The sequence below is a fragment of the Larus michahellis genome, chromosome 14 (assembly GCF_964199755.1).
Source record: "Larus michahellis chromosome 14, bLarMic1.1, whole genome shotgun sequence".
NCBI classification, from domain to species: domain Eukaryota; kingdom Metazoa; phylum Chordata; class Aves; order Charadriiformes; family Laridae; genus Larus; species Larus michahellis.
This window is the reverse complement of record NC_133909.1, coordinates 6,452,904-6,470,154: the sequence shown is the minus strand read 5'-3', so window position 1 is coordinate 6,470,154 and position 17,251 is coordinate 6,452,904. Positions and strand designations below refer to the sequence as shown.

Genomic DNA, 17,251 nt, shown 5'->3' with positions numbered 1-17,251 from the left:
GGGACACTGCCAGCTCTTGTGAAGAGGACATGCCAAGGGATCCCGCCTGTATCCCTGGGGGGTGGTTTTGGTGCCAGGGGACCCTGGCTGTGTCCCCAGGGTGCTGGTCTTGATGCCAGAGGACACTGTCTGCATCCCCATGGTGGTGGCGCTGGCCATGGAGATGAGCTTGGGGCTGCTTGTGGTCTCCTGCAGCAGGTCCTTCCCAGGCAGCCATTCCCCTGGCTCTTGGGGCTGCTGCCCTGGGCCCTGTCCCCCTTCTTCTCCAGGACAGAGGGTGCCTTGGTACGCTGGCCCCCCCCAGGCAGGGGGTCAGGCTGTGCCCCCGCTCATGCAGGTAGGCCGTGCAGGCCCAGGTGCCCAAGCACGGCCTGCAGCAGGTTGCGCAGCGCCATGAAGTTGACAGCCCCAACCTCGATCATTGCAATGGCGACATCCAGCAGCTGGGACAGGCTGAGCTGGGCCACCGCTACTGCCCTGCCCAAACCCACAGAGGGACCTGAAGGGGACAGGAACCTTTCTGCCTGGCAGGAAGCGAGATGGGCAGTCAGCAGCCTTCCTCCTCCTCGCAACAGAGGGATCAAACCAGTGGTGGGGATTGATGACAGGGGACAACGCAGCATCTCCCATTGCTAGGTGACACCCCAGCCCCAGTCCCTGTCGGTCCTTGGGATGAAGTTATCCATGGGGATGGGAGATGCCAAGTTTCCCTGCTGCCTTTTCCACCTTAACACCTAAAATGCACCAGCGCAGCCTGTGCCCAGGGAGAGGCAGCTCCCTCCCAGGCTGAGTGTCCCTGCAAAGGAGGGTTGAGCCCTGCGTAGAGACAATACCTGCTGGTCACACAGCATGGGCCGGGATGAAACTATCCAGGAGGAGACCAGTCCCAAGGAAGCACCCCAATTTATTATTTTTTTTTTTTTTTGAGGTATTGAAAAGCATGACAGATTTTGCCCTCTCCCTTAGACGTGGAAATGGTGGAAGGCTGCTGCTAACAGCATCAACACATGGCTTTCTAGCATCTTGCTCCAAAGCAGAGCGCCGTATAAGCAGGGAAGAAGAAATGCAGATAAAGCATGTGCTTCCAGACAACCCTAGGAAGCGCTCAAACACTGGGAAAGTCTTTGAACCCGAGTGATACATCAGACAAGCGTTTACAAAAAGAATCAACAAGAACTTCTTTTCCCTTATAACACTCCAAGTCCGACCATCCCACAGTCAGAGCACTGACATCTCCCTCCTGCGGCGAGGCACTCCAAGACAATTTCCAAGAGAGTGGGTAAACAGGAAACAGAACAGACACCTTGCACTTTGAAAAGACACAAGAGATCCGTTTTCAGGCATTAAAACAAAAGCACATAGATCTGCTCTGTGTGTGTATATTTATCTTTTCCAAGCTGGGAGGATTGAGTTCAAAGAGGGAGTAGAGAGATTAAGAGATGAGAACAAGATGCACTGAGGCAAGAAGCTAACCCTTTTATAAAAGGGATCCTAAGCCTTAACTCCAGAACTAGCAGAGCTGCCGGCTCAGGAGCTCTACAGCTACACCCCGGGACTGCTCAAACTTTCTAGACAGCACTCACGAACTGGCAGGAAAAGCTCCAAGACCCCTAAAATGGCACTTGGCCACATCAGCACAGTGGTACAGCAACAGCAAGGGGTGAATCTCAGGGCAGAAGGCAAAATGAGAGACCAGATTTGATGCTGATGTGACGGCAGCCTAGGTCCAAAGCAGGCCATGTAAGGCAGGCGCTGTGTCCTAGTGTACACCGGCCTCAACCCACCATCTCCCCGTGACCTTTGGGGGCCCCCTGAATACAGGATACCAGTTTTCCTAAAGCAGTTAAGCATGCTGAGACAGGAACATCTCCTGGCTTCAGTTTAGCCAACTGCTTTTGGCTTACAATCAGGTACAAGAAGGATAACTCAGGCTGTGGTCCCGAGCACGACCCAGGGGACACCAGCACAACTCTCTGCTCACTGGTGCCGTGGTTCCATGGTTTCTACACAAATACAGCCCAGTAAAAGCAAGCCTGAACAGGGCAACAGCACTCAAGAAGCCCTGACCTTGCTTCTGGCCGGTCTGACAAGCAGTTTGAAGGGGAGAGAAGAGCAATACTACTCAGATTTTTAACACTGGCTTCCAGTATGAAGAGCATGGTGTGGTACTGGCTCAGAACAAGGCAGCTAACAGGCATCTGCAAGGACTTCACACACTTCAGTCAATCCATTCAGTAATACTTACAGCACAGTAGTGTGTTACAGCACCGGGCCGAGGAGCCACGTGGTGGTTACAAATTACAGCTGTGGTTTGTTGGTAGTATTTTGAAAATGCACAAAAAACCCCATAGAATGGTTAGAGTTGGAAGGGACCTTGAAAATCATCTAGTTCCAACCAAGGACACCTCCCACTAGACCAGGTTTCTCAAAGCCCCATCCAGCCTGGCCCTGAACACCTCCAGGGATTGGAAAGGACACCTCTACGGATGGAAAGCCATCAGCAGCCTTAAGACCTCATCCAGCCCTGCACACCCTTTGTGGGATTTGGCTTGGAGGGTTAATCTGTGCCGGATACTGGAGAAGACCAAACCACTCTGAGCTTTCATGCACCCTCACTGGCTACAAGACAGGATGCTGTTCTGCAAGACAAACTCCCCCAAGCCAAGGCACGCTTGTCTGCCTGGTGTTCAAAGCTTGTCCTGCTCACAGCGTCACTGCCTGCCCCTTGGCACCATCCACATCTTAGATGCTGGAGTGGAAGAGAAGGACGTAGGCAGAAGTTGAAGGATAAGCAAAACCAAACAGCTGCCTGCTAGAGACAGCCCATCATCAGCAGCGCTCTTCTGAAGCAACTGCCTCCAGCAGGATTCGTTATCCCACCAGCAGGCTTAGAAAGTGGTATAGGTTTTACCGGAGTGTGTTTGCCTGCCTCATCAAGGGGGAAGATCACAGTTTGAGAATTTATTCTTCTATCATCCTGGAGACACAGCCCCTCACAAGCACCTTGTGCTGCTTTCTCAAGCATCCCCTCCAGCCAAGGATTAGCGTCACTCAAAAAAGGAGCAAGCAGCAAGTCCTACTTCCCCATGGAAGAAGGCTGCAAGCTGCCAAGTGTGCATGGTTACAGCAACAGTCCTACAGTACAGACACAGCAGCTGTTCAGAGGGCACAGGGTTCACAGAAAGCACCAAAAATGAGAAGTCCTATGCTTTTTATTGCAGGTTCAGTGTTAGTGTTTTGGAGAGCACAGCTGCATTAGAGGCAGAGATTGTTCCAGCTCCCTTTCCCTATGAGATTGCCACAACTCATCAGCCCCAGGCACTTCCAGAAGTCGCGCCTGGTTTTGCACTGCAGACAAGTGTTCAAGTGAGGACCTAGACCTGTTACTTGCCACTGAAGAACAATAATGATCCAAGACTGGCAAAATGAAAAGACCAGCACATTAACTACCATCCGTTGTCCTGCTGGGAGACACATGTGAGCTTGTTCCCAGCGCCCTGACACAAGGATGCGAGTAGCCCTATGAATGGGTTGCCCTAAACTGCCCTTTCTGGATGTTCCGCTAACTTAGTTTTGATGAAAGTCCTTCCTATGCTATGCAAGAGATGAGAGGCCACTCAATTGGCAAGGAGCTGCTCTGCTGCTCAGCTAGCTCTGCCAGCAGCAAGCAGTTCAGCCCAGCTGCATGAACGAAGCGCTTCCTTCTGTGCTCTCAAGCAAGTCACATTCAGAAACAGAAACCCAAAGGCTGTCTCCTTTTGCTGCCCACACACAGCAATGAGCACTCACTATTCCCTTCTCATAAGCTGACAGCTACTTCTTTTTTGCTTTTCTTCTCCCCCCCCACAAGGCAAGGGATAACACACTAATAAAAAAAACAAACAAAAAATCCCGAATAACAATTAAAGAAACTTAAAAATTCAACACCACACCGCCTCATTTCTCCATCTCTCAATTAAGATGCAATCCTCCCCATCGCCAGTGGCCTCTTCTATACACCTGTAAAGTGCTGGTCAGGTTGATTTTTTCCCCATTAGATCTCATGGCTCAAGACCCTGAAAACCTTCACGCTTCTACAAGAACAAACAGTTGTGTTATGCCTATAGTTTATGGTATTGCCTTTTCATGCACATTTCCTTCTCTTGTGGAAGTCAGGTCTAGTCATCAACAGTGATGTTGCGAAAGAGATAGGCCATGGACTCGCCGTTGTGGATTCGTCGGATGGCTTCAGAAAGAATCAAACTGATATCCACAGTCTTTATCTTGGGGCACTGCAGCTTCTGTACCTCGTGAGGAACGGTGTTGGTTACTACCACCTACGGAAAGAAAAGACCATTAGTTGTGCCGCTGCTACGCTGTCACTCAACAGCTACCCGAGATTAACTCCACGAGTGGTGTGTACCTGCTATTTCACAGCTCAGGGGAAGACATCCTTGTGTGTTAGAAAAAAAGATTAAAATAAATGGTCTCCCCTACACAACAGTCAATCTGTTGAGGGGACCAGCACAACCAGCACTCTACAACAGCCACCTCCACACAGGATGACGGGTCCATTTAGATCGCAGGATCTGACATGTTTGTTACTAAGGGCGAGGTTTGAAATCTTATCCTCTTAATGTAGCCAACAGCCCATCATCAGCCCGGGGAGAGGGCCAGGTAGAAGCCTGTACAGTGAGAAAGCGGTCACATGCACCCAGCTGCAGTAAGGGAAGTGACCAGGCAGGAATGACTAATATCTGTGCATTAGGCAGAAAACATACACAGAGAAGCAGATCTGATCTGAACAAGTATTAATCACACACACTTTTTTTTTCCTCCCCAGATGAAGAACCAGCTAATCGAAAGCATCTGATGAAACCGATCATTTCAGATATGAGCTATGTGGCAGGGGAAGAACATCAGTTTGTGGGTTTTGGTGCCTTAAATCAACCCAGCCACCAGAGTCAGCCCTTCCTCCGCAGCCCAGAAAGCGGACGCACCTCATCAATGGAGGATTCCTCTATGAGACGGGGAGCATCTGCTGACAGGAGCCCATGAGTAGCCATCACAAAAATCTTGTAGGCTCCGCGCTCTTTCAGGATCTCTGCAGCAGCTACAAAGCTTTCCACATCATCGATGATGTCATCCTGAAAAGAAACAGAAATAGCATCAAAACTAGAAGTTTACCGTGCCTGCAAGGGCAGGAGTGGATCTGCAAGGTACTGCAGGTTTGGCCATGCACACAGCCCCAAAAAAAATAATCCCTGGCTAGTTCAGCTGCTGTTGAGATGCCAGGACAGACACGTGCACAATTTAAATCTGTGAACACCATTTCCCTAGTTTATGGACCCTTTCACTAGTGTGCAAGACAAATATTGTGGCTTGGAAATAAATCAGTCCCTGCATGTGCACACACACAGAGTTTATCTTCAGCAAGGTACTTTTTTTCATGGTGATAGTAGCTGCATGTTGATGACTTACGCTGCAGTGTGGCACAGCAAGTCTGAGAAGCTCAGCAAGTTTTTTTTGTTTGGGTGGTTGGGTTGTTTGTTGGTTTTTGGAGGGTTTTTTTTTTGTTTGTTTTTTTTTGTTTTTTTTTTTTTTTTTTTTTTTTAAACACTTCAGGAGATTTCTGTGCATGTCCTGGATTTGTTGGGTATTTGTAGATACCTGACATTTGTAGATTCAAGGGATTCAGGGCTTAAAGTGGTCAAGTACAAAGGGTTTTCAGCAGAAAGCTGAAATAACCAAAGTCACCAGAAGAACTGGAGAAAACAGTGGCAACAATCACGCTCCCACCCTACACCAGCAGTGCCTCCTACCCTCTGGGATAAAGCAGCGCAAGAGGAGGTGCTGGGAGGAAGCCACCCCCCACCCTCCTTTCTCCATCACACTCGTACCACGATGATGGCAATTCTTCCTCCAACATCTCCAACCACAGTTATTGGCGGTTTCTCCTTGGCCATCATCACTAAAGAAGAAGAAAAAAAACAAAACAAAACCCAGGTCAGTTAGCCTTGAGTCAAACCGCAACAGCTCTGCCACACAAGAGGCTCAGCCCTTAACTACATCTTATATTGCCACAGATACAGACATGTGCTTTACATTATCCTGACACCCACCTAAGTGGGTAACCACTGGTTTAACCATCATTTTCCTCCTTAAATGAATAGCAGTGCTGCCTAAAGATGAAGCTCTCAGTTTCTGTGGGGACCTCGTACTGACCTCCAAGACAGTAAGCAAATCCAAATATCTTCACAGACCCCTGTGCAAGGAGAACTACAAAGCAGCACATAGTTTACGGGACATGCCAGTGACATTCTTTGCGCTCTAGAACAGGACTTGAAAAAAAAAAAAAAGGGGGTATCTCACGATTGGGAACAACAAATGGGCTTCTCCGAGCAACTCCTCTCAAAGGGCACATGCTTTACAAGCTGCAGTTTTTCACCTGTTGGACTCACTAATTCACCTGAAAGATCTGAGACTCGCACTGCAGCTTGCTTGCTTTCTCTCATACCACCAAACACACAAGGCTCTTTCAGAGGGCGTAAGGACCTTAAGAGTACCTGTTCAGGAAAAGAACGCTTAAGGAAGCTTGCAGAAGCAAAAGTTTGCTGATTTTTTTATTTTTATTTTTTTTTTTAGTGTTTTAACCAAAAGAGCAAGACAAAAATCCAGTTCAAACTCAGTTCTACAAACTCAGTGCAAGCAGCAACTGAGAGAAAAAGTACACATTGATGAGCTGTGCTATCTGACACCTGGTGAAGAGATGAACTAGGAAATAAGGCTCCACTCCCTCCCGGCTCTACTTGTGCCCTGACATGGCTCTTGCAAAAACTACACATTTAACAGGCTTTATCCCTTATCCCGAAAAGCTTTCAGCAGCAGTGTGAAAAATAACAAAGTTATGAACTAAGATGCACTGAGAGTGTCCATACGTAACACAGTCTTCAGACTCACACTGAACGGCACTCAGCCTCTGACACTAGCCAGGGACTAGCTGTGCAGAAGCCAAACCTCTTACTTGCCAGAGGGTGCTGGTTTATACAGAGAACGCAGTACAAAAAACCCCAGCATGAAAGGACACAGTGGTGGGCATGCATGTGATAGGTGATATCTGGGCTGGTCTAACCACTGAAGGAAAGACGAACATCCAGCATTTGTAACGCTTACCTGGCCCACTTCCACCCCTCCCAGATTTGCTACACTCCCTGTAGAGAACATAGAAGCGTCCTACCAAGGCACTTTGTACCTCTCCTCTTCATAAGCTCAAGGCTTGCCAGGATTCTGGCCACAGAGGCTTTTCACGTGCCGAGGAGTTTTGGAGGCCCTAGATAGCAAGATTTTTCTTCTTTAAGATAACCTACTTCCATATAATACCTGAGCAGCATGAGAACACAAGCCACTGCCCATCAAAAAGCCTGTCTAAACATTGATTTCTGCCCTCCTGGGTCAACAAAGTCCTCCATGAAACTCCCCATCCTGCACAGCAGGCTGATCCAGTACTATTCCCACAACTCATCAGTGCCTGGGAATGCTCAGAGTGCCAGCACAGCTGGCTGAGTGAGTCAGACCGAGGGATGCGATGAAAACAATTATAAGGACCACAGCTCCAAAGATTCACCTGTAGTGCTCTTCTTCATATGCACGACCTACCTCACAAACTGGTTTTCTGTAAGCCTACCAAAATTGTATAAAAGGTGTTCAGTAGTTTTGTTTTGACCAAAGTTACATTACTCACTGCTAGGTTTTGCAGCTAAAGTCACAGCTACCTTGGACTTAAAGAGTTAATTGCTCTTTGGAGCACAGATTCCCCAGCCTCCCTTGCATTGTTATTTCTGACACTCCTATCAAATGCAAAGTCATGCCTAAATCCTGAAAGGAAAATATTCTTACGAGAAGGAAGAGTACTTGTAATGAACCAGGATTAATCGTCACAAGAGATAAGTAGACCATAAATTTCAATTACAGGCACTACATACCTGCTTAGATTAGTTATTAGTTTATTATCTAGTTTGGACAGTGACAAAAGTCCTGGTGGGAGCTGTGAAATTCCAAAAGGATTACATCTGGCTGCCAACCCATCCTTCATGTGCATCCACAGACGAGTACCATTTCTGTTTACAACAGCCAGGATAGGGAAAACACTTTTCTAAGACCTGAGGGAGCTGAAATTCAGCACTGTTCTACTGATAAACATATGAAGTTTCAGCAAATCAGCATCCTCCCACTCCATAAGGGAAGCAGGCACATTCCTTACTATGCTCAAAGGCTAAGACAGCAGCTAGCAACATTAGCAGTGCTTCGCATCTCTTGTCCGTTTTTAAATGCTGCATTCCATTTTTACTTTATTTTTAAAGTATGGTAGGCAACACGTCGACCTACCCGGATCCTAAAGAGATGTTCTCCCTTTTTCTTGTTCAATTTTCTCTGCAAAGAAAAGAAAAAAAATTGCAAGCCAAAGATCTACCCACAACCACATCAAATTGCAAGAGAACTTTGATTGCTCCAACATGGTGAGAGCTTACGCAAGGGTTATTGTGGCCAGTTTCTTCAAAATCTTTGGACATACCACGATGCACAAGTCAGAACTGCTACAAGAAGGTGACTTGAAAAAAGTTTCAAATAATAGAGAACATTTTTCTCTCAGACACAAAACCTCTATTTTTATGTGGACAAAAGAGGGCAACAGAAGTTGTAAGCTGTACTCCTGCCTGGCATAACCCTTTGGCTTAATGTACGAGTTTATATTAAAAGAGTTGGTTTTTTTCCTGGAGAGTAAGAAAAGACGCTTGTGGTATCTGTAGCTTTTAGGGGGAAAAAAAATAAAGACAAGAGAACGAAAAAACAACCACTATTTTTATAAAACAAGAATATCAAAGAACATTGAGGGGTGGTGAGGAAATAAGTTAATCAGCCAAACTCTAACCTGCACTTTCATTTTGATATGAGTAATATGGGCCAAAGTACCACGCGTTAAAGGGGAGATGATCACTGGCACAAAGAAACAGCGTGCCCAGGTGCATAAACCTGTTGCCTTAATTAAGCGGTCAAAAACGGGTTAAGGAATGCTATACCAAATTCTACTTGGAGCTGACAGCGTGCGTGAAAGCGATAATCACCAAGTAAAATAATGCTGCATTTACAACAGAGTCTATGATCAAAAGGCTGCTCAGGAACGAATTGTTTTGTGAAGAGATAAACCTGGAAGGACAGATAACGTCCCGGTGCCCAGCCTAAACACGGGAAAGAGATGGGCGTAGGGAAGTAGGAACAGACCTATGGTCACTCCAGTTTTTCACCCAAACTCCCTTCCTTCACGGCAGTTTGCTGGGCTCTGGGTTTGAAGCAGGCCATTAGCTATCTGTATAAAGTAGTGAATTTCAAAGCCACTGAAATGATTTAACAGATGGTGCTCCACTGCTTTTCTCAAGGAGGAGGAAACATGCAAAGAGTCCACTTGCATTTGTTAAAGCACAGCCTCAAGCCAGCTGCAAGCTTTGAAAGACAAAGAGCACGCAATCAAAGGGAATAACCTCGGAGTGACATCCTGCCTCAAAGGCTCCAATTTCTGGTTTTTGAGTGACGTGAGCTCTTGCTGCCACTTTAGCACAGCACTTTAAGAAAAGCAATTGGAAGCACCTTTGGCATTTTTCTGTTATGGCCCCATATGCCACCAAATCCGAGTATCACATCAGGCTACGCTCTCAGGACAATAAATAAGCCATTACACTGCATAACACTCGTTAATTAAAGGCACATGATCTCTACTAGAACAGGGAGAAGAGGTGCATGCCAGGACGCAGCAGCCCAGCCAATTCACTAGGAAGCCCGTGAAGAATGGCATAAAGCATAAGTCATCGCTGTAGGGCTCTGGGGCTGCTCCCAGACATGGGTTTCGCCTCTCTTCTGACTGTAACACAAATGCCAGGGACCCGGAACTGCAGAGTGTAGAGAGGAAGGATAGGACGCTCCACACTGACCTGGTTGTAGCCCAGAGCAGGGTGCTCCACGGTTAGTCTCAGCCACTCCTCAGGAGCACCCCACTGCTGACTGCCCAGACCCAGGTTTGTGGCAGCTGAGCCAGGCGGACGTGCAGACTGGTTCTGTTTTGACAACCGGAGGTTTTTCCAGCCAGTTTTGGTGTAAGGAAGCATACAGCTCTGGGTGTGTAGCGTGTGTCCTACCTTTCACAAAGGACAATACAGGGACATAGCTGAACCCTGCTTCCCTCTGCCATCAGACCGTACACCACCAGGATTGCCGGTGATGGTACACACAGCAGGAAGAGCTGATGAAGGGTTTTGTTTGATGTGCCACTTGAGGCGGGAAGACACTCTTCAAATGACTGAATCGGACAAGAAAGGAGGCGTAGATGAGAGGGTAAGCACAAACACTCACAGCATTGCCATCCCTAACCCTAGCTGCATTTTCACCTGTCTGGCAGAGCGTGGATCCATGGCAGAGGCTGTGACACAACCAGGATGCACTAGAAGCTCACAGACTGCTTTAGACAGATAGTACCTCAGTATTCTGTACCTCCAGTAACACAGCCCAGCTCGCTCAAAACCAGGGATCTATTAAGATTAGAAAACTGGAAAGAAAACCAACTTTCTGCTGAGGGTTCTGGACAATCTCACCCCATAATCAACCCCACATCTCACCCCCGACAGACAGCTACCAAGCCACAGCTTCGTTGTTTTACATTTGTGCCTTAGGCATGCAGGAATGGAAGGTCATTGGTCAAGGGCAGAGTTTCTGCAGGAGATAAAATAAGAAAGTGGTGATACACAGCAAATTAGTTCGTGTTTCGATAGCTGAGGACTGAAAACCATTTTCCACTGAAATCGTAACTAAACTGGACAACTAAACAAGACTAAACTGCCCTTATGAGCTACTGTTTATAGGGCTCTCCAGCAGCACAACATCCCACAGCTGAGCTTCCTTGAAGTGACACGGTTAAATAAAGATACAGTCGCACCAATGCCCTGGTAGCAGACAAATGTCATCCGGGGATATTTTGGAGGTCAGTATCCTCTTCGGATTAGGAGGGGAAGGAAAAGGCCAAGAGTGTAACCATGCAAATTCACGTTTTGTTGAAAGCGCATGAAAAAAAATTCCCCTTGTCAGAAGGGGGACAATCAAGATGAAGTCCAAAACTCCTTTGCCAAACACCACTTGTCCCCCAACACCCAAGAGGAGTTTCACCAGCAACATAAGCTTTGTTTAACTGATTGTATTATGGTGAGCAATGACTGGGGTAATGAAAAACGCCTGCAGTCTTACTTGCCTTTCCCCACCACAACCTGCCCACAAACTGGTTGGATGTTGTCCCTAAACTTCAAAAGAGGAGACGCTTATCAGTAGCCCTAGCCAGTGCCAGTATAATTAAGTTTGGCTGCATGATGGATGGCTCCTTACCACACACAGCAGCATGCATCCTTTCCCACGCTTGGTTCTCAGCCACGTTCACTGCACTCATCATTTCTGTCCTACCACCATCTACCTAGAAAGCTAAAACCCTCCCAAGAGGGAGCCGGGTTTTGATTATACTGTTGTTGCTTGACTGCTGCTGTTGCAGGAATACAAGCGATCTTAAGAGGCCAGCATTTCCCAGAATACAGGTTTCCTCCTTTTTCACTTTGTTCTGTGCTCCCAAATCAGCAGCTTATCAACTGAAGGCAAGAGCACAGGAAGAAGCTCAGCAATGCTCTTGGAGAACCTATTCACACTAGCCACACAAGCCTCAAAACCTTGTCAAAGCAGACACCGGAACATGATCACCTGGCTGCCAAGATGAAGAAAATTTCCAGCAGTAATAGCGGCTGCAGCAGGAGGGGAAGACAAAGGCCAGCCCTCCCCTCCACGCTGGGGACAGCGGCCTGTCTCAGTGGCTGTTCCCATGTTAGTTACACTTTTGCATTTTTTTTTCCTGTTTCATGAGCTCAATGAGTTTTGTCACCGAGTGCTGTAAAAGCGCCACCTGTATCAGAGTTTTGTCAGTCCCCACGCTGTTGAGTGGGAACAGCCAAGGAGAACAAATACTGATGCTCTGCATGGCCAGAAAAAGTTAAATAAAAACCTTCCCCTGTACCTTCTCCTACAACTTGCTGCTATCAGCCTTTCCATGAGAAAAATGCCACTGGTCCAACTGCCATTAGGTTGGTTATACCTACAGAGCTAAACTGACAGCAATTTCCCACTAAACTTTTCCCTTTTTTTGCCCAAGGGTAAGCAGAGAAGCTTAATCTTACACGGCAGCTCCAGACCAGGATGCACAGTTGCATTTTTGACCATCGGAGGGGAGTGACGTCCGTCATCCATGTCCTGCTCTGTACACTGAGCCTCTCCATGGATCACTGCTAGTCCCAGCCGTAGTCTCTCAGCGTAAGACTGAGCCCTGCAGGACAACCACAGCATGTCAGGAAGACGTTGGGGTGATGTAATTTCACAGCCCAATGGGGCAGGCGTCTCCCAGACCCCACAGGGCAAACAAAGGCTGCACCTCTGTGGCCATTCCCCAGCAAAAAACTTCACTGGAAGCGACTTTTCAGTCCTCCTAATATCCCAAAGCCCACCCTACCCCTTGGATCCACCAGGGATGTCCTGGCATTCCTCAATATGCTAAGTGCTTTCCAAAATGGTCAGGCACTGCTGCAACTCATGCAGCAAGTCTGATCATAGAGTCATAGAATGGTTTGGGTTGGAAGGGACCTTAAAGACCATCTAGTCCCAATCCCCTGCCATGGGCAGGGACACCTCCCACCAGCCCAGGTTGCTCCAAGCCTCATCCAGCCTGGCCTTGAACCCCTCCAGGGATGGGGCAGCCACAGCTTCTCTGGGCAACCTGGGCCAGGGGCTCACCACCCTCACAGTGAAGAATTTCTTCCTGGGATCTAATCTAAATCTCCCCTCTTTCAAGTTTGAAATCATTACCCCTCACATCCTATTGCTACAATCCCTCATAAAGGGTCCCTCCCCATCTCTCCTATAGGCCCCCTTTAGGTACTGGAAGGCTCTCCCTGGAGCCTTCTCTTCTGCAGGCTGATCCTGGCCTCAGGTGAACCACGTAGCTCTGCAGCAGCAGAGACCTCCAGAGTTCACTCCCACAGGGTCAGACTGCAAAATTCAGCTGCCCATCTGCACCGCTACAAACATCCATCCTGTTTCCAGCCACAAAGAACCTATGGACCAGATTGCTGATCCATTTGAGGCCCTCCCATATTTTTCTTGGCATATTTCCCATCAGCCCAGATCTTTTCCAAGTTACTTTAACCAGCTAGTAAAGCATCCATTTACCTTTTAGCTGCATCAGGAGATTTGGCTACAATAACCGCGTTTCTGTAATCTGGAATCTAGATGTAATAAAAAGTTATTTCAGTAAAGATGTTCTTGCTAGTGAGTAACTGATTGGATACATGGATGAATAATCACACCACTCTCCTTCCCCAGACCCACATCCTCATTCTGTGGCAAGAAACTAGAGAGGCAATTACACTCCTTTTCACCACCAGAATTTGTGTATTTTGTCCCAAGTGTAACACAAATAAGTTTAGTACAGGCAATACTGCAGGTCCTACTTCTGCACACGACTGCAGCTCTGTGCCTCCTTCCTTGCTGGTGCCCACAAGTTATTGCCTGGTCTGCAGTGCTGAGCGCAGCTGAGACACAGGGCACCGCACGCAGCGTGGGGAAGAAGGGGAAGGTGTAGTGATGGGCCCTGGGGGCCAGAGGTATCAAACCCCAGGTCTCACCAGCTTACAGAGCCCCAGTGCCCGTGCAGAGCAAAAAATGTTTAAAATGGGCAAAGGTGGGAACATCCACTGTGTTTAACATACCCTGCATGGACCGCCTGCAGCTACTTCTGTCTGGGAGGTGTGAACCCAGAGTCTGCTCTCCCTCTACAGAGAAGCCTTGCTCTCACCATGTGGGCATAAGTCATCTTTTGCACATGGAAAATAAAACCACTATGCCCTGCCCCCAGCGCTCCTGTGCTCAGCATTCCTACACTCAGCCCAAGACAAAGTCTATCAATAATTCAGAGCAATCAGACATCCACCGCAGAACAAAGGGCAAGGGGAGACAGTTTAACAGGATTTAAAAGGTGATTAGAGGCAGAAGCATAAACAGCATCTCGCAATGGCACTAACTCTACAGAGCGCAAGCTTGTCTTCTGCTTATGGTCAAGAGTTCAATTTCTATCCAGGTACAATCATACAATATAATATTTTCCCACTTTCCTAAGAAACATGCAATAGGTATCCCCTAAGAAAGAATTCATTAACAGAAAGATTGACCTAGCTGGACAACACAACCTCTGCATAAGCAGAGGCCCAACGCTGCTATCACATTAAGACAAGTTGATATATATAGAACTAGAGTAACCTCACTTCTTCCTGTATATACTGAAGCAAGAAAGGGGACGCTCTCAGGTTGTCTACTGGGAAGCTGAAGAAGCCTTGAATTTCCTTTTGATGAAGGTCCATAGTGATAATGTGTGTTAAACCTAAGGAAAAAAAAAAAAAAAGAAAAGATAACAATGAATTGAGACAACTCCCACAAGGCTGGAGTTCCTCTAATACCTCCATTTTCCAGACTATTTTAGCTATTACTCAGACTATTATGCCATGTGATAAAATAAGCATAAACAGGTTAACGTAAAAAGTTCCAAAGACATAATGAGAAACAGGCATGCGGTAAGTCACGGCTGACACTGTATTTCAATGACACTTCTAGGCCACTTCCCCAGGCGTAAGTTACAAAGAAATAAAACTAAGCTGAAGAAAATGAACTCCCCCAAAGTGGCTCAAGGGCTCGGCAGCACGTCCTAACATCGAATGGGTGAGGAATGGACAGGCAGATGCCCTCTAGGATGCCCAGCAGCGGGATGCACTGCAGCGTCCAAGCCTGCCGTTCTGCTGCTCCCTGTGACACTCACCTGCCTTGGCGAGCATCGAAGCCAGCAGCTTGCAGACTATAGAGCCCCTCTTCCTCATCTTGCTCTGTTTGCTGTAGGGGAAGTAAGGGATGACCCCAATGATGTTCCTGGCACAGGAAGTCTTCAGTGCGTATGCCATTATCAGCAGCTCCATGACAGCGGTATTCACATCTCTAGGAGATTTGAAAACCATTCCAAATATTAGCAGGTGTTTTTCCAACGAAACTCCTTTTATACCCATACCTCTCCTCACCAAACTTCTAAGCAAATAATGCTACATCTTATGCTAATGTGTATGCAAGACCCAGATTGTAATCTTATAGCTCCATCCATCATGCCACAGCCCATTACAATCAACTGTTATATGTACAGCACCTGACTCCAGCACTCAAGAGCCATGGACCAGAATTTGATTTTCTATTCTAACATGAGATGTGTAATGATTTCCCTCCATCATCACAACAAAACAAAACATTTTTTCATTTATGTTGGAAAAAAATAATGTCACTTCATACAGAGTATTTTGAAATAAAACCGTCTTTTAAAGAAGCAGCACGCATTCAGCCAACACAGCTTCATCCACATTGTCAAAAATACCCTAATAAATTCAACGTAAAGGTGGGTTATTTTTTCTGCCTTAACATATGCTGCATTTTGGAGCAGTACAAAGTCCAGATGCATCACTGGTGGAGGTCAGCATCTCCATACTATCTAGCTTATCTATAGATAGAAGGAACAACTGCACACTAAGTGCTAAATGACTGTTTCTTGAAAGAATAAAAAAAAAAAAAGCAACACAGGCAGAACATATCTGTAGACCACAGCAAGGAATAAATGTAAAACCCCGTTTTCAGTTCAGTTCACCATGATGACTGGTGTGGCCCAGCAGGATTGTGTTAATCTGCATTTTAATTCATTTTGGGAAGGGGGAAAAAAAACAACAAAAAAAAAAGTCAAGCCCTTTTAGTTCCTTAAAACCAAGACCAAGAAACTCCGTCTGCATTGTCACAAACTGACTTGAGACCATTTGGGAACTGAGGAACATGCACTTCAGAGAACACAGAGGGACAGGCCACCCTCCTACAATGCAGACACCCTTGCTTGGGGAGGGGTTTCAGCAGGGACAGCCTCAAATGACACACCACTTCCCCAGACAGGTCCCCAGGAGGGCTCAGTCGTGGAGCCCACGGTGACAGAGCAGGGTCTGACCGGGCCATCTTTCCACCCATCAGCAGAGGAATAAACAGCAGAGAGCAGCTTAAAGCTCGGCAGAGCTTTTTGAATGTTCCCAGGCATTGCTCGAGGACCTGTTTTCCTCCTGACCACCGGGGACGGCTTCCCCAAGAGCTCAGAGATACCATTGTCCAAGCCTCTGTCTGTGTGACCTGTGACAAACCTCTAACCATTTCCACTTCTCCATCACTCCCCCTTCCTTCAGAAATTAACCTCTGTTTGTGCCTCTTCATTTGTGAGCGCTCTGGGTCTCTGTTCTCCCACTGGCTCCGCTAGCCCTTGCGCACAATGCCATTTACACACAAGCAAGCTTTGTTAGCTCGGAAGCACCCAGCCAAGAATTACATAAAACATAGCCCCCTGCCACGTAGGACAACGAGCAAACAAAGAACTGTTTCTTCCCTTCGGTGTTTTAGCTGTGCCACTGGGGCCGCGAGAGGAGAAAAAAATGCTACTATCAGTGTTTTATAAAAACAAAGTGGCCAAGTTTAAGCCTATTTAAAGTTCATTCCCGAAATTCACTGTTTTCCATCATTATTTTTCAAATTACTCTTTAAAAATATATATATTCACATGGAAGGCAGATAGAGAACACAACTGCTCCTGAGAGAAAGGGTTACCATCTATTTCAAAGAGCATCAACAGTCCTGGTGCTGTTGTGGGACACTGGTAGCCGTATAGATTGGGAAATTACTCAAGGAGAAACACCTCTCTCAATATTCAAGGCAGGACCCCATGCTGGACTCTGGGAAGCTCCTGCAGACCAGCCGGCACAGGCACCAGGCAGAGGTGGATGCATCTGTCCTTCCAGCAGGGCACCCTTCCAGGGTGGGTGGGCTGGGGGGCTCATCTAGGTGAGGAGCATCCTCCTGGATGCTTCATTCTGAGCCAGTCGTCACACTGATCCGCTCTGCTGCAAGAGGCACTGACCCCATCCAAGGACCTGGCTTGGGGTGGGGACTAATTGGGGGAAATAACATCTGCAGTGGAATCCCAGCCACAGCATCTCCAAAACAGGTACCCAGGAGAGCATCCCCGACTCCTCGCTGCCCTCCCTGCCTCCTGCCTTGAAGCCACGCTCATAGTTACTGCTGGAAAGCC

The 17,251-nt window shown here is 47.3% G+C and overlaps 1 protein-coding gene across 7 annotated transcripts in view; it reads right to left on the bottom strand.

Annotated features, from left to right (window-relative positions):
- Positions 1–1,153: 1,153 nt before the first annotated feature.
- PRPSAP1 (phosphoribosyl pyrophosphate synthetase associated protein 1) overlaps positions 1,154–17,251 on the bottom strand; it is a 29,623-nt gene continuing 13,525 nt past the window's right edge. For 6 of the 7 annotated variants that reach the window (XM_074607202.1, XM_074607205.1, XM_074607203.1 and 3 more), the window contains 7 exons: positions 14,918–15,090; positions 14,370–14,485; positions 13,279–13,334; positions 12,234–12,379; positions 5,880–5,950; positions 4,980–5,126; positions 1,154–4,316 (listed from right to left, as the gene is read on the bottom strand). In XM_074607202.1, the coding sequence (XP_074463303.1) occupies positions 4,158–4,316; positions 4,980–5,126; positions 5,880–5,950; positions 12,234–12,379; positions 13,279–13,334; positions 14,370–14,485; positions 14,918–15,090 (868 nt within the window). In that variant the 3' untranslated portion in view covers positions 1,154–4,157. Of the gene's footprint in view, positions 4,317–4,979; positions 5,127–5,879; positions 5,951–6,448; positions 6,546–12,233; positions 12,380–13,278; positions 13,335–14,369; positions 14,486–14,917; positions 15,091–17,251 lie in introns of all 7 variants that reach the window. The other variant, XR_012589849.1, reaches the window with a different exon arrangement.